This window comes from Nerophis lumbriciformis, linkage group LG19, assembly GCF_033978685.3.
Source record: "Nerophis lumbriciformis linkage group LG19, RoL_Nlum_v2.1, whole genome shotgun sequence".
NCBI lineage: Eukaryota > Metazoa > Chordata > Actinopteri > Syngnathiformes > Syngnathidae > Nerophis > Nerophis lumbriciformis.
This window is the reverse complement of record NC_084566.2, coordinates 20,459,913-20,486,757: the sequence shown is the minus strand read 5'-3', so window position 1 is coordinate 20,486,757 and position 26,845 is coordinate 20,459,913. Positions and strand designations below refer to the sequence as shown.

The 26,845-nt window shown below is 35.0% G+C and overlaps 1 protein-coding gene across 3 annotated transcripts in view; it reads right to left on the bottom strand.

Annotated features, from left to right (window-relative positions):
- st18 (ST18 C2H2C-type zinc finger transcription factor) overlaps positions 1–26,845 on the bottom strand; it is a 116,921-nt gene that overhangs the window by 16,281 nt on the left and 73,795 nt on the right. For all 3 annotated transcript variants that reach the window (XM_061979359.2, XM_061979362.2, XM_061979361.2), the window contains 8 exons: positions 21,294–21,995; positions 18,273–18,407; positions 13,289–13,379; positions 13,096–13,188; positions 12,471–12,679; positions 10,163–10,368; positions 5,384–5,629; positions 1,310–1,416 (listed from right to left, as the gene is read on the bottom strand). In XM_061979359.2, coding sequence (XP_061835343.2) covers positions 1,310–1,416; positions 5,384–5,629; positions 10,163–10,368; positions 12,471–12,679; positions 13,096–13,188; positions 13,289–13,379; positions 18,273–18,407; positions 21,294–21,995 — 1,789 coding nt within the window. The remainder of the gene's footprint in view (positions 1–1,309; positions 1,417–5,383; positions 5,630–10,162; positions 10,369–12,470; positions 12,680–13,095; positions 13,189–13,288; positions 13,380–18,272; positions 18,408–21,293; positions 21,996–26,845) is intronic.

Sequence of the window (26,845 nt, the reverse complement as noted above, 5' to 3'; positions counted from 1 at the left end):
TTGACATTAAAAATCCTGTACTGCATGCAATTGCATATCTTTTAAAACTCAATATTTTAAAGCAATTTTATTTGGTACATGGTGTAATGATAAGTGTGAACAGTAGGTGGCAATCAAACATAAGATATATGTGTAGACTGCACTATGATGGCAATATGACTCAAGTAAACAACACCAACATTTTATATGTTCCACATTACACACGGAGCTCAAAAATCTATCAAATTGTTTTAGTACAACTTTGGTAAGCTATGAAGCCGCGCCGCTTGATGGATTGTCGGCGCACTAAACATACGGGTATTAATATTGTGTGTGTGTATAAGGTAACACATATTATCTGGCTATTTGTTTCCCAATATTATGCAAAAGCAACTTTTGTTACCTTCTGGTACCTGCTGATCTGTATTTGGGACCTGCATAAGTCCTGAAAAAGTGCGCGGGTACACCTTTTGTAGTCGATAAGCTTTTTCTCTATCTTCTTATTATCAAAATCTAAATATTATATTAACATGTATTCCAAAAATGTTTTTTGTTAAAATAAAGATAAATACTGTACTTAAATATCTGCTTGACCTATGATTTCAAAACAAATGATCAATCAAATTGTAGACTGTAAAATTGACAATAGATTTTACGGTAAAAAATTCCGCCGACTGAGTTTTTTACCATAAAATCAACTTTGGCACAGTTTTTTTCCATATACAGTAAAACACTAAAACATTAAAAAACAAACATTAAAGATTTTACGGTAAAAAAAAATAAAAAATTGGCAGCTCTGTTGCTTGAATTTTACCGCTAAAAACAGTGGTATTGTTTTTCTATTCCATTTATTAATTTTTTTTATATGCTGTAAAAAAAACACTGCTTTTACTGTAAAATTCTGGTGACTGAGCTGCCAGTTTTTAAAGTAAAATTAAAATATTTTTTTTGCTTTGTTAAAGTGTAAAAAGTGGCTAGCTTGCATATAACACAAACACATCTTATTAGGATTATAGCTACAGTCTCAAAGCAGAACTTAAGTAAAAGCACGTTGGTCTAAATTCCAGCATTGAGGTTAAATGGTGGCCTAATCTCTGACCTTAAAGATGTGTGTAAAATAGTATATAGTGGATTCTTTAAATACTACGATGTGCACTACCTGATTACACCCACTAGAGGCGCTGTTGGTTCATTTGCAACAAGTTTGCTGTCTAATGTTGGGAAGCATTATCAGGAGCTCAGAGAGATTTTCTCATCTTATTAACAATAATATTTAAAGACTCAGAATGCATGAAAAGTGAGACCACATTCTCCAAAGTCGCATGAGTACCTCAAAAGCTCCTTCTTTGAATCTCGTAGCAGCATCTTAGCCTTGGAGCTCATCATGCCCGCCTCGCCTTGATCACCTTCCATGTTGACCTGATCAAAATCTTCCTGCTTGAAAGAAACAAAGACAAAACCATATATCCAAATTGTCTGGCGACAAGCCGCACTGACCTAAAAGTCACTAATTAATGAAAGTCGCCCGTTTAATACTCTTAAAAGACAAACCCCGGGGTGAGAGTGCAAAGCAAGGAGATTATGCTCAAGGATACTTATACGCTAGCAAAGCATACATCCATTTAAATGTAATCCACGTGGTATTTATATGATGATGTGCAGCCATGACGTATGGATTTCCTCTTTCTCTACAGACAAGTCACCAGATGTTATAGAAAGCGGGTCACATGAGCTAACCCCTCTTATAAAAAACAAACGAATGCCACCTGGGAAATTAAAAGAAAATAAAAGCCTTAAAACCCAGATTAAGAAACATTCAGGCCAATGAGCATTGTGGAAGTTTAGTGGGCGCTCTTTAATGGCTTTGTTCCTACTGGCACTATTTCTATTGGCCCTATTGTTATCTTTGTTTTTTATTTTGGCTGACTTAGACTACAGAAGGATGAAATTATACATAAAAAAAACGAGGGCTGTCAAAATCTAAAAAAAAAATATACCAAGTATCAATGCAGATTACTCACAAAATGTATTTTGACCCCACATGATACTTTCCTTTAACTGTGGATGGTTACCTAAAAGGTTGTGACACGGTCAGGGATCAGACAGGAAGAGACTGGAAGCTGACTGAATTTTTAAATGCTTTTAAATCTTAACTGAGAGCATTTGAAGGAGCCTCAGTTATCTGTAACTGTTTTACTTGATGTCCATCCTGTCATTTTAATGTGTAATGTGAATGTCATTTTATGTGTACCTTTGCTGCCTCTTGGCCAGGACTCCCTTGAAAAAGAGGTTTTTAATCTCAATGGGATTTTTTTCCTGGATAAATAAAGGTTAAATAAAAAAAACAAAAAACATTTCACTGCATACATCAGTGCAAAGTCGAGTGAGGAGACACCAACTTGTGTGCTTGCTGGTGAATTTCACTTCAAAATACATTTAAATAAACAATTTATATGAACAAATAAATTATGTATATTTAGTAAAACATCAAAAAAAGGTTTGTGCGTGATATTCTGACAATAAAATAGTATTTGTGTCAAAATATTGGGGTATTTTTGGGGGGCAAATTAATTTATGCAGGCAAGCTTTTGACTGTGATTAATCATAATTAATTGTGATTAATTATGATTAATCACAATTCAAAAGTGTGACTGATTGGAGTTAAAAAAAATCCTCAGACTAAAAAAACGTACTGTGGTACAATTTTTGGAATCATGCTTTATCGAAACAGAGCACAGTCTACCAAGTCAAAGTCCTTAACAAAGTGCTATGAAGGAAAAATAACAAAGAAAAAAATTATTAAAAGTAAAAAATTACAATATATATATATATATATATATATATATATATATATATATATATATATATATATATATATATATGTATATATATACATATATATATATATATATACCTATATATATATATATATATATATATGGTATACATATATATACTGTATATATACATATATATATATATATATACAGTATATATATATATATATATATATATGTATGTATATATATATATATACGTTTTATATATATATACGGTGTATATATATATATACTGTATATATATTTATTTATATATATATATATATATATATATATATATATATATATATATATATATATATATATATTTGAGAGGTGTCCTTTATTTTGTATAATATTAATAATAGTAATAATAATAGGAGCGTAACGACATTGTAAATAATGCTATAATGCGGTTTCAAAGTGTTTACAATAATGCCGTGACGCGTGGCGGTATCAACAAAAACTTGGTGTGTAGTTTTTTTCTGCCGCTTTAGCTTTGGCCAGGTCAGAAAAAAAATAAAATTGAGAGGTGTCCTTTATTTTATATAACATTAATAATAATAATAATTATAATAATAATAATAATAATAATAGGAGTGTAACGTTATTGTAAATATTGCTATATTGCAGTTTCAAAGTCTTTACAAAATTGACGCGTGACAGTATCAACAAAAACTTGTTGTGTAGTTTTTTTCTAGCGCTTTACCGTTGGCCAGGTCTGAAAAAAAACTACACCTCCCAGAATCCTTTGCGCAGCACGGGGTCGACACAGTGGGGCAGTGTAACGCCATAAGCAGGAAGTGAAGTGGGTTTGTAGTATTCGTAGGAATTGTTTTTATGGACATTTGCTGAAAAATCTCTCCATAAATGTTTGAGTTATGTATCTGACAAACACTCTAACAAACCCTGGCGAAAACAGAAACTATTTGGCGGAGGTAAGAAAGTCTGCGTTCTGCAATGCAAAGCGCGCCACGTTCGTCTCGAGCGTTTCTAAGGCGATACGGTTCCAGCCAGTCACTTCACACCGCATGGAGGGAAATCACCAAAAAAAAAAATTATATTATAGGAGGAAACTGAAGAGCTACTTGATAAATCCACAATTTGTCCATCCATTTTCCATCCCTTGTCTCTCTGGGTGTCACAGGGGGACTGGAGCCTATCCAGCTGCACACCCTGGACTAGTCACTAGTCACCACTTCATAAACCATCACCCAGAAAATATATTTGAAACCAGCGAAGCAAAACATCAGTTTGTGAGGTATTTACATTATTAAAAGTTAAATTGTTAGTTGAGTTTTCTGAGAAACAGCATTTTCTAAACTGATACAAACATGTCCACTGTGGAGGACACTGCTTCTCAATAAGTAAAAGTTAAAAGACACTAAAGTGAACATTATTGTTTTAGACTGGATGTTTACATTGTCACTTTAAAATGCACTCAACTGTAAGTTTTTTTGTAATATTTGCTCAAAAAGTGAATGTCCCTGCACAATTCTTTGCACTTAAAAATAATTTTTTGTAGTTTATTAGAACATTTGAGCATTATGTTTGTGTTCAATTACAGTAACTGTGTTTATCCTAAACATTCCTTCCACTTCATTTTTCACATAAGTCTTTGTTTTAGACATATACTGCAATAATATTGTACCCTGGCCTTAATACCGTGATGATATCATACAGTTAGATTTTGATACTGTTACATCCCCACTGAATAATAATATGTGTATGTACATTTTTTTATTTTTTATTTAACACATTTTTACAATTTATAAAAACACTGCATTATGATGAATATTTGTCACTTTCTCTTCTTTAATGTTTCATTGAGGCACAACACCCAGAGGTGGCATGTGTGAGGTAGTGCAATAATAAACCTTTTAAAAATGATCGCATTTTCTTAAAGAGTGTGTATAGAGCATTTAAAAAGATAAAATTGCACTTGTTTCAAAATACCAGGGTATTTTTTTTAAGTGAATTTAAATTATGTTAGTAAGTAATTTACTGTGATCAATCATGAATTATCCGAATTCAAAAGTGTAATTAATTTGATTTAAAAAAGTAATAAAAAAATGTATATTTAAATGACAAATTGGTACAAAGAAAAAATAAATATATATATAAAAAATAAATATATATATTTTGTTTCATTGAAATAAAAAATAATTAAACACATATTAGAAGGAAAATCTTTATTTTGTCTAATAATTACTAAATAATAATATATATTCTTTTTTGTACAGATAAATTGTTATAATTAATAAAAATACTGCATTATGATAAATATCTGTCACTTTCTGTTCTTCAATGCTTCATTGAGGCGCGGCATCAATTATTATTTTTTTATTTACCGGTATTTGTTTTTTTGCACGGCATCAATTAGAGTAGACGGTTTGAGCACTTTTTGTCTATGCTCATTAGGTTGTGCAGGTGTACCTAATGAAGAGTCCAGTTAGAGCAGAGGCGTCAAACTTGTATTTGTTGAGGGGCTACATCACAATTATGGCTGCCCTCAGAGGGCCGCTTGTAACTGTGAGTATATATGAAAATAAACGCGTAATAACCTTGTCACACAATTTGCATACCTCATTGTCGTGTAAAACGTGCGCTTTGCCGAAGTTGACGTGGACGGGGCTGTCCCAGCTGTCCCTCTCACACAGTGGATGGTAGAAGGTGGGGCCGATCAGCATGCTGCCCCCTTTGGCCACCGCAAACTCTGCAGATGGCGGCGTTTCGTTCGAAGGTGTCTTTGTTTGAGCTTTTGAGTTTTCCTTATTTTTCTTCATACTCAGGTCCAGGGTGCCGTTTTCATCCACCTCTATGTTCATGTCCTGGAGGCAAAGAGGGTGTCAGTCTTCATTAAATCCAACCGTTAAATATGTTAAAAATGTATAATTTAAATACTTTGAGGGTAAAAATAAGTAACTTGAAGGTGTGGTAATTACACAGAAGTTAGCGTAAATAAAGCATTAAGAGAGAATGTGACAGCAGCGATATGCTAAACACAACTCCTCTGTAAACATCTTCATTTTCAAGCAACAACAAAGTATTTAAATAATGCACACACACTGCATCTCAGGCTAGACAAAATGACAAAGTAAGCCAGCGTTAATTCGACTGAACACACACACACTCACACACATGTGCGCACACACACACAAAGAGAGGAATAATCACTTGTGTGTAGTTTTTTTACAGTGACAGCTGTGTCATGTGTTTTCTAGGACACACAAGCAAGTTGGCAGCAGAGAGGGGTGTTAGGGGGTACTGTCGCTACTTCTAGGTCAGCATTATTAAAGCAAGACAAAAAAATTAAAGGCTTTCATGTGGCATACAGGATTTTTTTGTGTGTATTGTTCAGTGACTCATAAAGCTGTTTTGTGGCATTAAAAGTTCAGGCATGGGAAATTTCTGCAAAAACCTGCATTTTTTAACATTCATTTTTGCGTCAATATGTCACTTCCACGTTTTTTAAATAAAATATCAATAAAAAAATATGATGTGAAGAAAATGTTGGTATTTTGGTTATTCTAAGAATTTTAACAGGCCATGGAAGTGTTAAAATACAAGTAAGCTAGGAGCAAGTGAGGTTGTGAGCTAATAGGACCAACATGGCGAATATAATATGTTCATGACACAGTTTTTAACCTTTCGCCTCAGGGAGTCGGTCTGTTGGCGAAACTTGCTCCGCTATCACTTTTGTTGTCACTTATGTTATGTCCTTTGTGGCTTGAAGTTGTGTTGCAGCTTTATGTTATTGGTTTGTGGCGTTTGTATTTGTTTTGGCGTTGGTAGAGCGACCGTGCCAGCAACATGAGGGTTCCAGTTTCGATCCCCGCTTCCGCCATCCTAGACACAGCCGTTGTGTCTTTGGGCAAGACACTTCACTCACCCGCTCCCAGTGCCACCCACACTGGCTTAAATGTAACTTAGACAATGGGTTTCACTATGTAAAGTGCTTTGAGTCACTAGAGAAAAGCGCTATATAAATATAATTCACTTCACTTCACTTTGCAATCGTGCAGTAGCTGAAAGTTGTTGTGTTGTGGCTTTAAAATATTCTCTTGTGGTGTAGGTATCCGCCATTCTGGTTTTGATGACTGATGGCGATGACGCCACAGACGGGCAGACAACGTCCTTATCAATAAAAGTGTGATGGTAGTACGCGAGGATATGAGCTCATTGTAAACAAAGGAAAAACATGGTGAAATTTAACTGGAAGTCTGATGTTACAAAATTTGATGCAGTCGTTAAAACTCCATCCCGCTGTTCTTGGCTGGAAAATGCTGTTGCTAAAACACAACTTCCGTATTTTCTGGACTATAAGGCGCACTTAAAATATATAATTTTTCTCAAAACTCGACAATAACCTAATGTACGAAAATAATTCTGGTTACGCTTACCGACCTTGAAGCAATTTTATTTGGTACATGGTGTAATGATAAGTGTGACCAGTAGATGGCAGTCAAACACAAGAGATATGTGTAGACTGCACTATGATGGCAATATGACTCAAGTAAACAACACCAACATTTTTTATGTTCCATTGAAAATATAGAACATTACACACAGCGCTCAAAAATCTATCCAAATGTTTTAGTACGACTTTGATAAGCTATGAAGCCGCACTGCTTGATGGATTGTCGGCGCATTAAACATACGAGTATTATTATGGTGTGTGTATAAGGAAAGACATTATCTGGCGTTTTGTTTTGCAATATTATGCAAAAGTAACTTTTGTTACCTTCTGTTAACTGCTGATCTGTATTTGGGATCTGCATAAGTCCTGAAAATTGACAGTTGCATTATTTGTCTTTTGGTGTATCTTCTATTAGATGTTTTAGATGTATGGAAATTGGGACTTTAATAATTGTTAGGATATACTTAAAACATTTGTTTTAAAAATATTTTGCCCACCTTTCAGTGATGCATGTCTATTACCTTAGCTTAGTGGTTCTTGAATTGTAGTACGCGTACCAAAAAATCACTTAATTTAATATTCAAACACAGTGCGACGGTTCAAACTGTGTGTGACGTTATAGTGGCCAAAATATAAAGTATACTTGTTAAATAAAACCTCTGCCTTGTTTTTAATTAAAAGTTAGGCCTATAATGATACTGTATTTTAATGTTGGTCAGTATGGTGGTACTTGGAGAGCCAAGTGTTTTCTAAGGTGGTTGTTTGAGAACCACTACCTTAGCTGATTATGTAATCACCCAAACTTTTTATATTCATTGATATATATCCATACATATTATATAGCTATATTGGTGATGTTAATTTAGTGTAAATTTGTTGACGGTGGTGGATTTTATCATTATTTTGTCCTTATCAACTTAAAAAACAAACATTTCTGTGGTACATTACATGGGACGCTTACATCTAGATGAGAATTAATCTAATGGTAAACTATAGTGTATAAATGCACCCAATTACAGGAAGTAGTTTTGATTTTCAAAATTTTCTTTTGGGGTTTGCGGGCAGCGCTTTGTGCTGTTAGAAATGTTTATCTATTTTTCTTAAAGGGTGCTCACATCGCTAAAAGTTAAACCAAAATAATTTCCCATGAAGGAAATAATTAGCAAATATAATTGTATACATTATGTTTTGTGCAAAAGTCAATTAAAAATAAGATACAATAATATTTTATTGTCCTATAATGTTGATATGAAATTCTTTTAAACCTTTGACGTTTTTATCCCAATAATACACATTATTTCTTGAAAATTATGATTTTTTTTGTAACAATACAACCTTTAGAAGATAATTAGAGAGCCCATATGTTTTTGAGTGGGTTTTATGTAAGAGTTAATAACGTAGATAAATAAAATAGACACATTATTTATTTGCCTATTATGATTTTTTTCTTGTAACATTAAAACTTTTAAGAAAATAATTACAGACCCCGTATGTTATGTGTTTTGTGCAAGAGTTAATTACAATATAACACAGGTCAATACGTTGAAATAACATTTTATTCTCCTCAAACGACAACATTTTATTTTCTATAACATTTTCTAAAAAATATTAAACATTGTCTATTATTTCTTCAACGATTGTGATTTTTTTTCATTGTAACATTGCAACTTTATACTCAATATATAGAATAGTGTCCATATTGGTGTAATATTACAACTTTGATGCCATTTTTCTCTAAATATTATACCTTAATTATCATAGAATAAGACTTGTTTTTCTATTCTCATAAATTCAACTTTTTTGTCATGAAATTAACACTTTTTTCATGCTAAACATTAAACAAATCGTTGTAAATTTTCAACTAAAATTAACTCATTATTCTGTTAAAATGATTTCATGTTTCACTTTCAATAATAGTTTTTTACTATCTCATAATATCACAAATTTATATGCATATTTAAAATTTTTCTCATAATATTACTGCTTTATGGTGTCAAAAAAACACTTTTATCAAAATATTACAACTTTTCCCCCAACATTTCGACTATACTCAGGATTATTTTAAATGAATAGGAGCTTTGTACTGTATCTGCATAACAAATTTGTGTTTGTATTTATTTCAAAAGGTCCCACGAAATGCCTCAAACACGAATACATTAAGTCACGTGGTAATAAAGCAATAAAAGCTATTTTGCAGCGTGCCGTATTCCACAATGTACCGTACATATGCAGATATGCTGAAGCATATAACACTCTAAATATGGCTGCTCTTCGATGCCACCCTCTCCTCCCTCAGCAGACAGGAAAGCTGTTTTTTTTTTAATTTTGTGCATCTCCAGACAGACAACTAAGCTGTAAATGCGAACAGATGATCAACTTGCTAACACTGTTTTATTCATTTCATTCAGTGGGCCGTTACCTGGTAGCGGGCCACGTTCTCAGCTCAGCAGGCTGGATGGGGGGAGATAAGTGTGCGTGCGGTGTAGGTGTGCACAAACCTTGAATCATCCTATAGAGTATGCAAGACGCAGAGTGTGACGGACGTTACGCAAGCGCTACTTGGAGCAAAGTGTGTGAATGCAACTTTCTTGTGCACTTTTCGGTGCAGACACAGTAAGTCACTCTTGGATCACTAAGCTGATAACTGTTCTTCGCCACCCGCAGCACGCGGGATGCTCTTTTTGACAATACTTTAAACATTTCAATGTGAAAAGACCACATGTTTAAAGGCAGCATGAGTGGCTGTAATACGCAACCAAAGTCCGCTTCTCCTTTTAATAGCATTACACCCACTTTTCATGTGTGTACATTAAAGCTTCACACGCTTCCTTTTGCTTCACTCTCTTTGCCAAATCTTTTGATGTCTTCCCTTTTTATACACAAATCAGAGTTGCTTTAAAAGTGACCACATTAAATCCCTCTCCAAGTGGTCTGATTTGATTACCTTAGTAGAGGTTGCCAAGGGCCGGTCGACCACACACTCGTCACTCTCCCGGTAGCGAGTGGAGAGGTTAAGGATGGCGGCGGTTGCGGTTGCAGCGGCGGCTTGAAGGCCGTCTTCTTTTTTCAAATGGCTAGGTGGGCTGCGCTGACCAGAGGTGGGCAAGTGGCCACCTGGAGCGGCGAGGAAGCCAGGATAATGCTGGGGTGCTGAAAAAACAAAAACAAATAGATGGTGAATAATGCAGACGTGAAGACACCAGGTGTTCCAATCAAATGTAATAATGAGACAATGGAAGGGGGGGAATGTTATAATGTCTTTTTGTTAACAAGCAGCTGCATAAAGAATTATAAAGCACAATTTTACACATCATAAAAACAATCTGCCTACTATCTATAATTATCTATTATTATTATCCAGTATTTGAAGCAAAATGTTAGAACTCCTCAATAATCAACCACTGAAAACTGCAACTGTAATGACAAATGCATGATTGTAGATGATCACAATGTACCCACTAGACATCTTCAGGGTTTTCTTTATAAAAAAAATTAATAAAAATTACAACTTTAAACCCACAAAATCAGGAGTTATATTTGTATATCTTTGACACAAGTATTGTAAGAAGTTGTGTTTATAGGTTGTGTTTTTGCAATAATATATTGACTTTCTACCTTGATTATTAGATATTTTTTCTCAGTTCACAGTATTATTTAAAGTATTCATATTAAAGTAATTAATTTCAATTGTATTTATATCTATGTAAAATGATTGTAGAGCTATTTTGTACAGTATGCCATAAAGGGTGTTGCTGCTATTGGAATCTTAATTAGCGGACCAATAAAGTTCAATTTAATGTATTTTCAATATTTTGCTACATTTTTGATGAATGTTGCATGTCTGCAAAATCAGTAAATATAAATAATTTCAAAATTTCATTTTTTTTTTAGTCTTGACACTCTTTCTGTCATTTCCGACTCAAAAATGCTTTTATTAATTAATTTTTTTTTTTTTTAAGTTTAGAGCTCAGTTTGGGCATAGACATATTCTTTACACTAAATAATTGTATCACTAATGTGGCGGAGAAAAGAACATAAATCAGATTTATTCAATTTTATTTGTGGCCATGTGTTTCTGTAAGTTAACTCTTCTAACCCTGAAGCACTGCTCACAAAAGCAGGATCATTTGTCAAAACATGCACCCCAACTATGTTTCTTGTGCTCTTTTTTTCCTGACAAATACACCATCACTGTCAGACATTGACTTGAAATTTCTCACACAGCTCAAACTCTCTTAAAAAAACCAGACTGTTACTTTGGGGTGTTTCAACCAATCACCACCAAACTCGATACACACTTTTAGTGTACTGACTGGCACAGGTGTGTAAAATTTGAGCAGGATGGAATGAAAAACATGGCAGCGACAAAGTAAAACGTTGACTGTGTATATAAGCATACTTGATCTATGATTACAAAAAGTGAGTATTATCATATTTGTAGGGTAGTATTTTGTGTTCACATTCTTTTATGTCCTTATTTTTATTCTAGGTTCATTTATACTTTTTATATACCTTTATATATTTTATTCATATTATTTGCAAATATTTTTCTGTACTGTTAAAATGCTCTTGTGCTGCAAAGTTTTTAGGATAGGGAAAAATTTTAAGTAGTCATGTCGCTGCCAAACAAAGCACGGGGGATATGGCACCACTATTTTGATAGATAGATAGATAGTGCTTGATTGATTCCTTCAGGAGAGTTCCCACAGGAAAATTAAAACTAAAACAAAAAATTTTGACTGTTTACATTACAAAACAAAGTCAAAAGGGGTGTTCAAAGAATTGATTCACATCCAAATTACAATTCTTATTTATACTGATTAAAATGTATTCATAATTTTAATAAATTAATATAAAATATTTATTATATAATAAATATTATATAATTTTTTTCTAATGAACATTATTTTAAAACACGTTTTTTAGGCTGACTTATGTCATAAGTCAGCAGCCAAAAGGACCTTTTGTAACCTGTAACATGTTTTGAAAGGTTCTATTATCATTTTCATACCAAATTATACATTGCAAGAATTTACTAGAAAATCTTGTTAAATTGAGAATCGATTAACCTATGGTTAAGAAACACTGATCCAGACCACAAGGAAGTGTTTAAATGTAGATTGAAATCATCACAGGTCCCCTTTAAAAAAAGAACTATAATAACGAGCAAGTCTTTTGAACGGCTCTTTGAAAGGAACGGCTCCCTTCAAAGAACCGTACGACATCATCTCCTGAATAACTTTTGGACCTACATTCAGGATAGAGAGCCACTTCCTGCTCGTGGCCGCTCCCGTTCAGAGGCTGCTTCCCAAAGACCTGCGCATCAAAGCTGGCGTAATCAAAGCGGATCCTGCTGTACTTGTCCATGTCCTTTGTCAGGCCGCTCTGCAGGGCGGCCGCCGGGTGAGCGAGGCGGTAGTTCAGCTGGCTCACGTCGAATTTCTTCCCCAGCCCCATGGCTCTATGAGGGCACACAGAAGACATCAGTAAGAAGAAGGGACAACGTAGTCCAGCATTGTTTTGGAACAGTGTTTTTGTACACATAGTCTGGGATTTGATGTTGTCAATGCGCAGCCAGGTTGCCAGACTAATTAATATAGTAGGAGTGGGCATGCTGCCCGTGAGAAATCCAGCGGGAACAAAGAGTTCTGCTCTTTTATCATCTCTAATAGAGTGGAACTCAACAACAACGCTAGTGAATTCAACAGGGATCGCTCAATAAATAAAACACTCCTCAAAATAATAGTGTTTTATCACTTTTTTGCAGAAGTTGCAGAACACCCCCCACCGCCACCCACTTCTTCCTCCAATCCAGACTTTTTCGATGCTAATTATTCTCCAGCCCGCCATGATCACATTAAACGCTGGCTGGCATACCTCGGTGAGCGATAGGGCGTTTGTCTGCTTTTCAGGATCTCGTCCTGAGGTTTGGAGATTTTCACCGCAGCGGCGATGGGGCAGCCCGACAGACTGGGAAGGGAATCAAACACCTTTTTAGCTCGTCCGCCAACAAAGAGCCTCATAATGGCGCTCTCTCTGGAGCAAAATGATGATGATTATCGTTATTTACCTCCGGTGGGTGCTGCGATTGCTATTGACGTGGCCTCGTCCCGTGCATCCGGGGGTTGGACACTTGAGGACGTTCTCGTGCATGGCCAGGACTGAGAGAGAGAGAGAGAGAGAGAGAGAGAGAGAGAGAGAGAGAGAGAGAGGGAAGAAATATGCAAATTAGCTATTTGGTCATTTCAATTTTCAAGATGGACCCTAAACGCTTCACAATTTTTCCCCCTAATTGGTTTATGTAGGTTTGGTCCGATAACAAATTTTGCTGAACAATATATTGCCGATAAATTATATTATTGTCAGCATTATTTTGAGAACAAATTAAACACTCATTTTAATCAAAATATATAATAATGATAATGTGTTTCTTTCAAACGCAATACATTTTGATTTCTTATTAGTATTTTTTAATATTGCCATTTATTTTTTTATTTTGTTTTTTATTTACCATTTTTATTGGGAAATTCATGGTAAATGGAAAATGGTAAATGGTAAATGGGTTATACTTGTATAGCGCTTTTCTACCTCTTTTAAGGAACTCAAAGCGCTTTGACACTATTTCCACATTCACCCAGTCACACACACATTTCATCCATCCATCCATTTCCTACCGCTTGTCCCTTTCGGGGTCGAGGGGGGTGCTGGAGCTTATCTCAGCTGCATTCGGGCGGAAGGCGGGTCAAGAACTTTTAATTATCCTAAATAAGTAAACAATCTTAAAAATTAAATCTCAATCTATGTTTGCAAAAATTACAGTAAATGTTAAACATGTTGAAGTGCAGATATTAGGTTGTGTACTTGTTGTCTTTTCACTTTTCAACAAATCAGGCATACTTGCTCGTTCGTCCAAGTTGGGCTCATCTTGCTCACTCTTTTGATGCTGAAATATTCTCAGTAAAATGTTTTCCTCTTAATTTTTGTTACTTTGCAATGCTTCTCACTAACGACTGGCGAGGCTATTTTTGTGCATCTTGTGTGTGTATGCCTACGCCTGCAGAGACAAAGACTGTGAATGAATGACAAGAGGGTTCACACCGTTCATTAATTTCTACTAATGAATAAACGCGCTCAGGTTGTGAGAGCGATTCACTGAGTGAACCCTCATGTTACCTGTTTCAGTAGCAAGAGACGAAGAAAACCAACACACACAAACAGTAATTTATGGATGACGCCGTGTTTTCGAGTTCATTTTTATCTATCGTTCGATTATTGATATAAATGATAAATGATAAATGGGTTGTACTTGTATAGCGCTTTTCTACCTTCAAGGTACTCAAAGCGCTTTGACACTACTTCCACATTTACCCATTCACACACACATTCACACACTGATGGAGGGAGCTGCCATGCAAGGCGCTAACCAGCACCCATCAGGAGCAAGGGTGAAGTGTCTTGCTCAGGACACAACGGACATGACGAGGTTGGTACTAGGTGGGGATTGAACCAGGGACCCTCGGGTCGCGCACGGCCACTCTTCCACTGCGCCACGCCGTCCATATGTTGATTATCAGCCCAGGCCGAGGTTTATGGACTAATTTCCAATTTGACACCAACTGACATACAATATACTAAAACCAAAATGATGACGACACATAAATAAAACAGTACAACATATACAAAAAGCACATCACACACAAACTAGAGGTGGGGTGGAACAATACATTTTTAGATGCATCGCAATTCGGACATGAAATACAATCGATTAGTAAACGTCAATAACCAATGACCAGCTTCTTTAATATCGGGCACTGATGGTCCAGTTTTGCACACATATTCATTAATTTAATAAATGTGGGAATTAATATACTGTTCCCTTTCCAAATTAATAGGGTTTTTTTAAGTTGCAAGTGATAAACGCTTTATTAGTGAAACAAAAATAATTGTAAAATCACTATACATAAATTAAAGAAGTATCAATAATCGATTTTTAATCGAATTGTAGCTCCTGAATCGTAATCGTATCGAATCGTGAGGTGCACAAAGATTCCCACCTCTAACACAAACCCTCACACATCTATACACCTCATTTCACAATCCCATTCGATCAATCAATTAAATATATGTACATGTATCTATATATATACATATGTATGTATTATACTCATCATCAAATGTTTCGGTCACTATCACCTTTTCTGGTGGTATATAGTAAAGATAAAAGCATTTTTAATGACGTACACACTAAAATATGTGGGGTTAAAAAATAACCCAATTTTAACCCAACTGCTGGTTCAGAAAAAGATGAACCCCTTATTTGAGTTATTTTAACTCAACATTTTTTCAACCCAACTTTTGCGTTGAATAATTTAACCAAAAAGTTGAGTTATGATAACTTAATGTTGGGTTATTCCCAACCAATCTATTGGGTTGAATTATTTAACCCAAAAGTTGAGTACTTAATGAATCGAGAACTAAATGTCGGGTGATTGAAAATAAAGTTAATGAGATTAATCCATAATAAAATTCCCTTCAAGAAAAAAGTTTAAAAAAGCCTTTTACCGAAAAATACGTTACTCGTTGAAAAACAACCCAAAAATGGTTCATAATTTTGAAAACCCAGAAATTGAGTTAAAATAATACCCTTATAAACCAAAAAATGGATTGCTCTTCATAAAAATAATAATTTAACACAACACTAGCAACTAATAAATTGGGTTATCAAAATAACCCAGCATTTTTAATTGTGTAGGCATTAAAACCTTTCAGTATTTGTGCAACAAAACCATTTTTTTGCTGTAATTCTGTACATTTTGTTGTAAAAAAACAAGCCAACTATGTCATGCAGTCTTAAAATGTGGTTCATTTGACAACATGCTACACAAGTATGTGACAATAAATAGCATTAATATCTATAATGTTCTTGTTTTCGTCAGCTTTGTGAAATTTATATCGACACCGTATTGTACTAAAAAAATTATGACAACAATAGAGAGCAAAAAAGAGGTGAAAATAGGTGTCTCAATTAGTCATATTCATCAAAACTAATTGTTTGTTCCTAATTGCAATGATGCACATACTGTATGTATATAAATATATTACGGCGTGGTGCAGAGAAAGTGTCTGCAATGTAAACAGCTTGACTTAGTGCAAAGAAAAGCGTCTGATTACATTCTTCAAAACAAAGGCGTCGTTAAAGGTTCGCTCTGTATGCTTAGAAACTTCTTTTCTCTCTACGCACCAATTAGTTGGCATGGAGTTTTCTATTTTTTTTTTCAATGGCATAGCAAACTCGACCCTTTGATTCACTAAACACTGCCTCCACTCGGAGAGCATACGCCTTTTTTTTCCCCCTCTTCTGCGGAAAGTTAATTACTTTTCCTGTTGCTTTTGTAACATTACGCTTTAATGTCGGAATGTTTGTTGAGAGTTTTGTTGAAATGTCTTAACAATCGCCAAGAGGGGAAAAAGACTTCAATGCACATAAGAGAAAGAGAGAGAGAGAGAAATCCTTTAAGTTACTTCTTAAAATTATGATGCACATGTTGTAATTCGACGTTGAAGCTAAGAGGATTGAAATGACTGCAGCAATTAAAACTTTGTGTGTCAAATATGTTCACTCAATAGTCACAACGATAGGTACGCTATCTAATGGGATCCAATATAAATGTCTTCCTTTACCAAAGACCATGTTGATCACTTACATTCAGGTTTACAATACGTATGCAAATATTGGTTTTGCCTCTTATAGACGCCACACTTGAATGAATAAATGCTGTACATCAAATTAAAAAACAGATGTTGGCTGAAAGTACTTTAATATTTCTGATAACACTATGTGTCATTGGTCTTTAAAACCAAACACACTGCAACAACAACTTTACAGACACTATGTAATTATGTTTTTAAATTGTAATCATAAAAACAATATCAATAAATAATCAAATATACATAATATAAAAATACACATTACATTTGGTACGATTCACACGATTATAGCTCGGTTGGTAGAGCGGCCGCGCCAGCAACTTGAGGGTTGCAGGTTCGATCCCCGCTTCCGCCATCTGCCGTTGTGTCCTTGGGCAAGACACTTTACCCACCTGCTCCCAGTGCCACCCACACTGGTTTAAATGTAACTTAGATATTGGGTTTCACAATGTAAAGAGCTTTGAGTCACTTGAGAAAAAGCGCTATATAAATGTAATTCACTTCACTTCACTTCACTAATTTGATTTGAAAAAAGCTTCAGTTTATATTCTGTGGACTCGATTAATCCTTTGATGAGTATAACTAATAAAAATTGATAACATCTAGACCACAATGGGTGCCTTTAAATACGCAGGCATAGATTCCGCACAGCCCTGAGAGTGCACATGAAATCCGTGTGTGGCAGCAAACATTGTAGAGTTTTTAGTCGTTTCAATTTTATAAATGCACACACTTTAAAAGTTCAATTCAAAGTTGATGATTTATTAGAACAAAATCAAGGTTATAGCAGGCAGAAATGTTTTGGTTATTTAAACTGTTTTCCCTAAAATACACAGAGGTTATGAAATGCCACTAAATCCGATTACTTTAATCGCTCGATTACCAAAATAATCAATAGCTCCAACTATCCGTGCATCCATCCATCCATTTTCTACATGATAAATAATAAAAAAATGTACAGTTGTCATATGATGACACAAAGTATATATTGTAAATTAATATATCATTTAGGATTATACTAATAGTGTAAAATCAAGTGTACTATATTGATATGAGTAATATAAATATATAGATTAATATTTTATTTGTGGGGATTTTCTTTTAAATAAAATGTAAAAATTATTTTAGAACCTTCCCATGATAAATGTCTAACCCTAATAGACACCTGGTACTCTCTGCAGTTGAGTAATAAATAATATGAAACATTGAAAATTAGACTACATCTACAAAAATAAATTAATTGTTCATTCTGTAATGCTCCTGTAAAACTAAGCCTTATGATCAATGCAAAGTGTACCAAATAAAGGGATCAATGCAATAAATTAATATATTATTTACACACTCACTCTCTGGCGGCACTCTGACTTTGTGGGGACACCCAGACAAACTCCTGTGGTGGGGGTACAAGCCAGTCACATGACCGGTGCCGTCGCAGCCCGGATTGGGACACTTGATGTCCCGCTTGTCTGTCCGCAGAGAGTCTGTGGAAACATGAAAACATGTTTAAGCGCATTCATACACACAATGGAACAGTAGGAAATCAAGCCCTCATATTGTACACGAGCCAAAAAGAGATTGAAATATTATGATATGTGAAAGCCAGACACTTCTTTTTTCATGAAATACATGTATTAATCTGTGATTTTAGTTAAGGCTGTAGTTGAACACAGAGCATTGACTTCTTAATGGCCGTCCATGGAAAGATTACACGGAGGATTACACATTTAGCTACGGTCATTTGAAGAATCAGAGGCAAACATGAGAGGTACTTTAGCAGGATTTAAGACTTATGGTCATGGTTAAATATCCACTTGATTCCTATCAAAATCCAATATTCTGAGTAGTTGCAATTCCATCAGACATATTTTTTTCTGTTTCTTTATCTTTTTTATCCTATTTTATGTACTTGTTGCCAAAATGTTTTAGTAGCAAAAAGGAGTTCTTGTTCTGTGAATCTTCCTTTTTTTTTTACATTCTCTCTCTGTTTTGTGAGTGCACAAACATTTCAACCACAATTGGTTTCTAATCACTTTTTCCTTTATATGTTTAAACATCATATTTGGTACCTGTGGATATAAGACACTTTTGGACCTTACTATGGTATATGATTTCTTCCTCCGCCAATCAATAAAGACAAATACATATATGAAAAATATTAAAATTACTACTACGGCTAAAATAATAATTCTAGTAACAATTATGACAATAATGACAAATGTAAAATATATTTTAAATGTTGAGTTAAGAAACTTATGAGAGATTTTTCAACATACTACTACCACAACAACTAGTAAATACTTTAAAAAATAGAATAACACATAAATAATCCAGTAAAGATGACAATTTTCAAATAATAAGAAATCCAATAAATACATGCAATAAATATATTTTTCATAAATACGGTTATATTAATAAAAATATACATTAATTCATATTTTTTGCACACCTCTCTAAATAAAGCATATATTACTAAGGGCTCAGCAACCCGAGGCTCTTCTGCCTCCTTGTTGTGGCTCCCTCAGATTTTTTTTAACCCCGCAGTGAGAAAAGTTAGCATTTTTTTATTGATATCCGTTTCCACAGCAGCGCACATCCGACTTCGGGCAACAAATAGGTTTTTGGACAAATGAGGATTCGCAACCTTATCTTTTAGAAGCTCAATGGAGGATGAACTACTTCTTATAGAAGCGAGCACAAAGAAGAGGGTGAGACGTTGGAGCAGACGGAAGGTGGAGCTGCAAATGTGGAATTTGGAGCCATGCTATTTCGACATAAATGGCGTGCTTACCCCAAATAAACCAGGAAAAACATTACCGGCCAGCTGGACCAAACAGACAACCGTCCATCGAGTGAGTCACACTTTAATATTGATCATGATACATGCAGAAACATCATGCATGTTAGTGCAACTACAGTACACACGCTGTCTGGCTGGCTGTGTACAAACAAAACATGAAATGTGGGCTAATACTTTACAGATACTGTAAAATGATTGTTCATGTTTTTCATTCAGTTAAAATGTTTGTCTTATCGCAGTGTTGTGCATTACAAACTCAAACATGTTTTGTGCTGACGTAGTAGCTAGCTTATTTGTTTCTGTAGCTAGTTTTTACAGCTAATACCGAAGCATGCTGATGTGTTACTACGCTAGAAAGATAGTTCCTCAATGTTCGCTCTTACAATAATAATGTTGCTACAGCTTGGTATTATAGAGGTTGCGGAACATAAATGAGGTATTGGTGACGGTTTCTGAATACATTTTTAAAGTGAATTGATTGCTCCCATTAGCTGCATTGCTAGCTACCTAGAACGAGACAATTTTTACATGTTAGACTGCAAAAAAAAAGTTTTGTCTTCTTATCTCTCATAAGGATTGTAAACGATAAGCAAAATTCCAAAAAAAAAGTGCAGTTCCCCTTTAACATTGATAGCCCTAATATATAAATATATATGTGTGTGTGTATATATATATATATATATATATATATATATATATATATATATATATATATATATATATACACATATATATACCTATATATACATATATATGCATATATATATATATAAATATATATATATATATATACGTAGCTTTGATGTAGTAAGGTACTTTTGCCGTGTAGCTTGCTACAATTATCTGGGGAAAGTTTCCCCTGTAGCTTAGCTACATTTCATCGAGAGTAACTTGTAGCTCAGCTTACTACATTTTCCAAGTAGCTTGCCCATCACTGTAAATAAGTAATAACATATATGAAATATAATAAAAAAATTGAAATATATGATCAAATTTAAGGGATGGATGGGGAAATCAATTGGTTTCAAATTAGATTCCGATTGTTGAGGTTATGATTTATTTCACAATTGATTTTTGATTCAAACCGATTCTCGCAATATATTGTGATGATAGAACCTATCCTTGTGGTAAATTTTAAATGTACTTTAATAAATAAAGTTGATTTGATTTGATTTTATTTCAAAACAGGTTACCGATTACAAAATCTCCTCTTAGCTGCTGACGTATGACGAGTAAGATGGCCTGAAATGTTATCTTTTTTTTATTTTTTATTTCATATTTAAAATGTAAATTTTTTAGAAATTGTACATTTGCTTTTTAAATGTAAATGAAAATTAAACAAAATAAAATTAGCAAGTCTTTTATTGTATTCCTAGAATTGCTTACAGTTTTAATTGCAACTGTTGTATTAAGCGGTTATATAAGTATTACCCGGTAGTATTGCGTATTTGCGGGTTGAAAGTATGGTTCATCCAAAAAAGTAGGTATATTTATTTGCTAGAACTCAAACAGCAGATGTGAAATTAGATGAAGTTGTTTTGATGAAATAAGAAGCTTCTGTCGGACTCACCTTTGGCTGCATGGTAGCTGATCCTGTTGTCCATGTCCATCATCCTGTGGTGTCTCCTCTCATTGGTCATCTGCTCCATGAGGAAGCGGTCCATCTCCCTGTAGGCGTGATGCAGGGCCTGCCTCTGCTCTGTCTGCAGAGCGATGGCCTGCTCCAACAGGCTCAGGTTCACTGTGCCGCGGCCCGGATCCAGGCCTCTTTGGTGGAGGTCTAGCGCCCAGCCCTCCAGCCTGGGAGGCCTCTCGGCCTCGGCCTCGCTGTCATTCTCCTCCTCCGCCGCTGGATACAGCCTGTATCTGAGTGCCTCGGCCTGAAAAAGGCCTCCTCTGATCATGGGACCTTCCAGCTCCGGGTGAGGCTCCTCCTTCACATGGCCATTCCTGAGTGATGAGTCTTCAGGAGTTCTGGAGGGACTGCAGTCGTTCATCTCGGCAGAAAGGGCCCATTCCAGCTCCCTCTTGTCTGTAACGGAGCTCTGAGGGGACGACGTGCCGCTCAGCCTGTCTTGACTTTGGTCTTCTGCTTCATTATTGAGGAACTCCTCATCTTCATCCATGTGGGCTTCAGGGGTACTGACCTCACACTGCGGCGAGCCGTCAGGCGTGACCTCCGACCACCGCAGCGAATCGTTGGACTTTAACGTTGTCGCGTCGTAGCGTTCATTTATGTCAGCCACACCATTGAATGGACTTAAGTTTGAATCTGAAACAACAAGAGAACCTTCATTATCAAACATGTTTGGTTTTTTTGTACAAGTCTTAACACAACAAACATGTGCTTGTGTGGCTGTCAACACCGGGATAACAATTTGACATCTTTGTAATCTTCACAATCCATTTAAGGTTTTAAATTCTGCTTCACTTTTTGACGGATAATATTGTGAGAAAAACATGTTTTGCTGACAAACACATAAGGTCTGGAGATTCCCAAAGCAATTACTTGCAAGTATATTTTCAGATTTACCCCGTTGAGGAAATATATTTCTTTTTCCTGCGTGAGCTGAACATGAAACATGGAATTTAGGAACAAAATTGTTTTCTTCTTTCCTTTCTTTTTTGTCCACCAAAGATTTAGGAAGGAGATTATGGGGGATTTACATTACAGTCATATTACAGTCAAATCTTAAAAAAAAATAAAAATAATTAGTTATGTGTGTTTTTAAGTTGCCGCTCAGCAGCAATATGTTGTCATCTGCAGAAAACAATGATGGAAAAACATAATTCTTGTTACTGGGGATGAAAAGACAGAAAATAAAGAGGATTTTTTCAAACCAAAAATTGGAAGAAAATAAAACAAGGTGGTTTATTACAACTATTATGCCATGGAATATATAAATATAATAATATATAAAAAAACTGGTATAAAACTGTAATAAAGTACATAACCATTGAGTTAAGACATTTAAATTCATTTGACGAAAAAAATAATGCTTCTATAAGTTGTATATGTTGTTGCATTTAAATAAGACAGTTCTATGTATATTATATATAAATGTTGTCAAACGATTCATGTTAATAAATCAGATCAATCACAGTTTTGTATTGTGATTAATTACGATTAATTGCAGTATCTTGTCATGTAGTTGCTCAAAACTTGGTATCAAAATTGTCTAAAGTCCCATCGGGGTGTTGCCGGCTGCTAAACGATTAATTTCTTAAATAGGATTAATCATACTTTTGAATTTGAATAATCACAATTAATCGCAGTGAATTACTTGCTTTAATAATTTATATGACCCCAATATTTGGACACAAATGCAATTTTATTGTCAAAATGTCATCCAGGAATTATTTGTAAATGTTTTACGAGAATACACATCATTTCTATGCCTAATACTTGGTAACAATTTTATCCAAAATCCACTTTGGGTGTATTTTAAAGTGAAATTAGCCAGTTAGCACTTCAGTCAGTGTCCTCACTCATCTTTGCACTGTCATCTTTGCACTGACTTATGTATTGATTTATGCTTTATCTATTAATTCAACAACAAATTAATCTACCAGTTCAATAAATGTACCTACTCGACATACATTTTTTAGTTTTTCATAGCCCAGATGTGGGTTTAGATCAGGTGATGTCGTTGTGAGGTTGTAAAGCCCTTTGAGACACTTGTGATTAAAGGCTATAGTAATACAATTTGATTGACTGATTAACCTAATCACTGACTGTAAAACACCCTGTGCCGCCTTTCATGTACAGCCAACATTATTTATGTAATAATTAAGAAAAAAATTAAATAATATATATTATAAAAATAAAGAAAACGCATTGAATGAGAAGGTGTGTCCAAACTTTTGGCCTGTACCGTATATATATATATATATATATATATATATATATATATATATATATATATATATATATATATATATATATACATATATATATATATATATATATATATATATATATATATATATATATATATATATATATATATAAATTTAAAAATACCGCGATAATAATGATAACCGTGATAAATTTGGTCACAATAACCGTGATAAGAAGTGTTCATACCGTGACATCCCTACTAGGAACATTAAAAGACATAACAGTATTAAGGTAACTAAGGAGCATGATGGTTGGGAACTGTAAATTATCACATCTAAAAACTACATTTGGACAATCTGCCTTTTCCATCACAAGCTGCCAACTATGGAATGTGTTACCAACAGTAATCTAATTAATCTCAGATATTAATCTGTTAACAACAAAGGTTATATAAAACAAAGCTGTACACATTAACGTGGCCCTGGTGGTACTTTGTTTTAGGTGTCACTTGGTATTTTTATTTCACGTGTATTATTTTACTATATTGATTGATTGTAGTGGGATTTTTATTAATACTGGGATTTTATTTGGTTTGGTTTGCTGTCATTGTTTTTATATTGTATTTTTCTATCTATTCCATCATATTTGTAATCTATTCCTATTAACCTACGCCATGAATAACCTGCTATATGTTTATCCTTCTTGTGGTACTCACTGGGTTACATCTGGGATCTAGGGTACTATATCTCATGTGTGCTGGTATGACAATAAAGTTCCTTGAATTAATAATGGCAGGAATGAAGTACATTTAGGTCTTGAGCTGAAAAGGTTTAGGAAATCCTAGCCTAAGGGAATGGTAGTGTTGTTTTGCCACAAGCTTCTCACAACTTGGACCATCTCTATGTTGTAGTGCATGTTCACACCAAGTTAGAGTGTCTTTTAGACAAACACGACAGTAGCAAATGCACTTCACAGTGTGATCATCAGTGCAAACGGACAAAGAGGGTTACATAGGCGTTATCCCTTCAAATGCCTGTGAAACAAGACTTATTAACACCAGTGATTTATCTCAAGTTGTGGTCAGTGATTAACAATGGAACACTATCAGCTGCACTGATTCCACCAAATCTCCCTTGATCCTCTCAAACAGTTCAAACTTATGCTTCGTTAAGGCTCTTTGGGGCCATGAGGCTTTTTTTTCTAACTTTCTATCCTCTTAAGTGGCCGGACAGCAAAAAGTAGGATTCAGTGGTGTTGAGGAGATAGAGAGGGATAGATTGGGGGAGGAATCAGATCACACTATGCCATGGTCAGCATGATGATGTACAGACACAGGAATTAGCACACGACTTATTAATGGGTCGAAATGTAAAATTAATCCTCACAAAATGAGCTTTAAAAATCTGTAAAAATGAAAATATGGGGCTCTATTAAGAAGGTGATATGACTAAAATGCACAGGGAATTTGACTTGTTCATGCCTGCAGTACAATATGTGCTACTGCAGGGGTCTGAAATTCAATTTACTTGGGGGCCGCACATAGTATTCACTTCAAAATCATATTTTAACTATGCGAATACATTTGTCAACTATTTCTACCAGCAGCTACAGTGACACTGAGCTATGGTAAGCCTTAAGTCGTCACAAATGTAAAATTGAATGTGAAATTGTATGCTTACAGGACGTTGCTTGTTGTGTTGCCCAATGTGTGTTTGTTTCACTGTAATTTTTGTGTTTGGACCATTATTGTATTGAGTGTTCTTTATAGTGGAATTAAAGATTGCAATAATATATCTAACTGTTAGACACCCAAGATGTGCTTGCCGCAACTACACTAAACTATAAAGTTAAGTAAAGGGCCACAAAATATGTGCCTGTGGGTCACAAATGGGCGAAGGGCCGCGAGTTTGAGACCCCTGCCAGTGTATAAAGTCTTGTGGTCAGTCAAATTTTTTTCTGAAATGGAATATATGTCAATTATTGAATCGTCATTATAGTTTTGTTTTTTAACAAATAATTACATACTCTTTATTATTATTTAATGATACAAACATTTCAAAAACTGCGTCAGTGGGAGAAAATTAACTAACCAATTTACTGTTCAATTTGATGATGGTAGGCATTAGCAGAATAGATATATTCTCTAATAGTTCTGAACTTCTATTTCAATGTTTGTATTGTACTGATAATGCTGCCAAAAGGACTTGTGCCATAAAGTGGATGGAGCTGATTGAATAGTTCAGATTGAGACTCAACAGCGCCTCTGCTGGATGCAACCAAGAGTGCATTTCAGTTCAATCATTCATTGATTACTTGGCCTAATAGAAATACTGTATGCAAAGCTATGTTTTTTTTTTAAATGTTACGAAAGTTGGTAAAGCAATTAGTCGTATAACCTAAAAACAAAAAAGGGAAATGAAGAAGACTGCAGCACAGTACTGCATGTCTAAAGTGCAAAAATGACAGCCAGCTACATGTATTTACATTCATGCAGCAGGCGAGCTCGGTTTTGTTTGGCATCCAGCTGGACGCAGCCGCACTCAAACACACATGCACGCACGCAAGCACACACACACACACACACACACACACACACACACACACACACACACACACACACACACACACACACACACACACACACACACACACACACGTGCAGAGAAGTGCAGTGAGAAAAACGTGGGGGAAACTTGGATCCCTGCAACGGTTTTCATGTTGGACCAGGTGAAGACTTGTCACTCCAGAATAGCCATTAGCGGCACTCTGCAGCAGGCCTACACTTGGCTGCAGCTGAGCACAGCGCGGCGCCACCAAACAGAAGGCTTATTTCTACGCCCTTTTTTTTGTTCAAATGCAGATATGAGCGCCTTCCCCGCTGTTAAATTCTCTGTCTACTTTTGCCATTTTTAACCAATAAAAACGAGATGTTTGACATTTCAATTCTATTTTTTAACTCCATGTTTGTTTCATTTATCATTTAAAACACCAGCTAATTATAGTGTGCCGATGGCATGTGTGATTAAAGGGCAACAACGAAGCAAAACACACGATTCACCTCCCGAAATCACTTTAATCATTGTAATGTAATATGAACCCTGGAAACAAATAAATTCCATTTCCAGTGAATCCACTGAGCTACTCTCCTGGTCCATTTAACGACACACATGTGCACTATAATGAGCTGTAGACATTATGCCTAATTATGTATTAGACTGTGTTAGAGGGCTTAACAAAAGCTTTTGAAAGGGACAATTATGTTTGTTGCTTAGTTACATCGT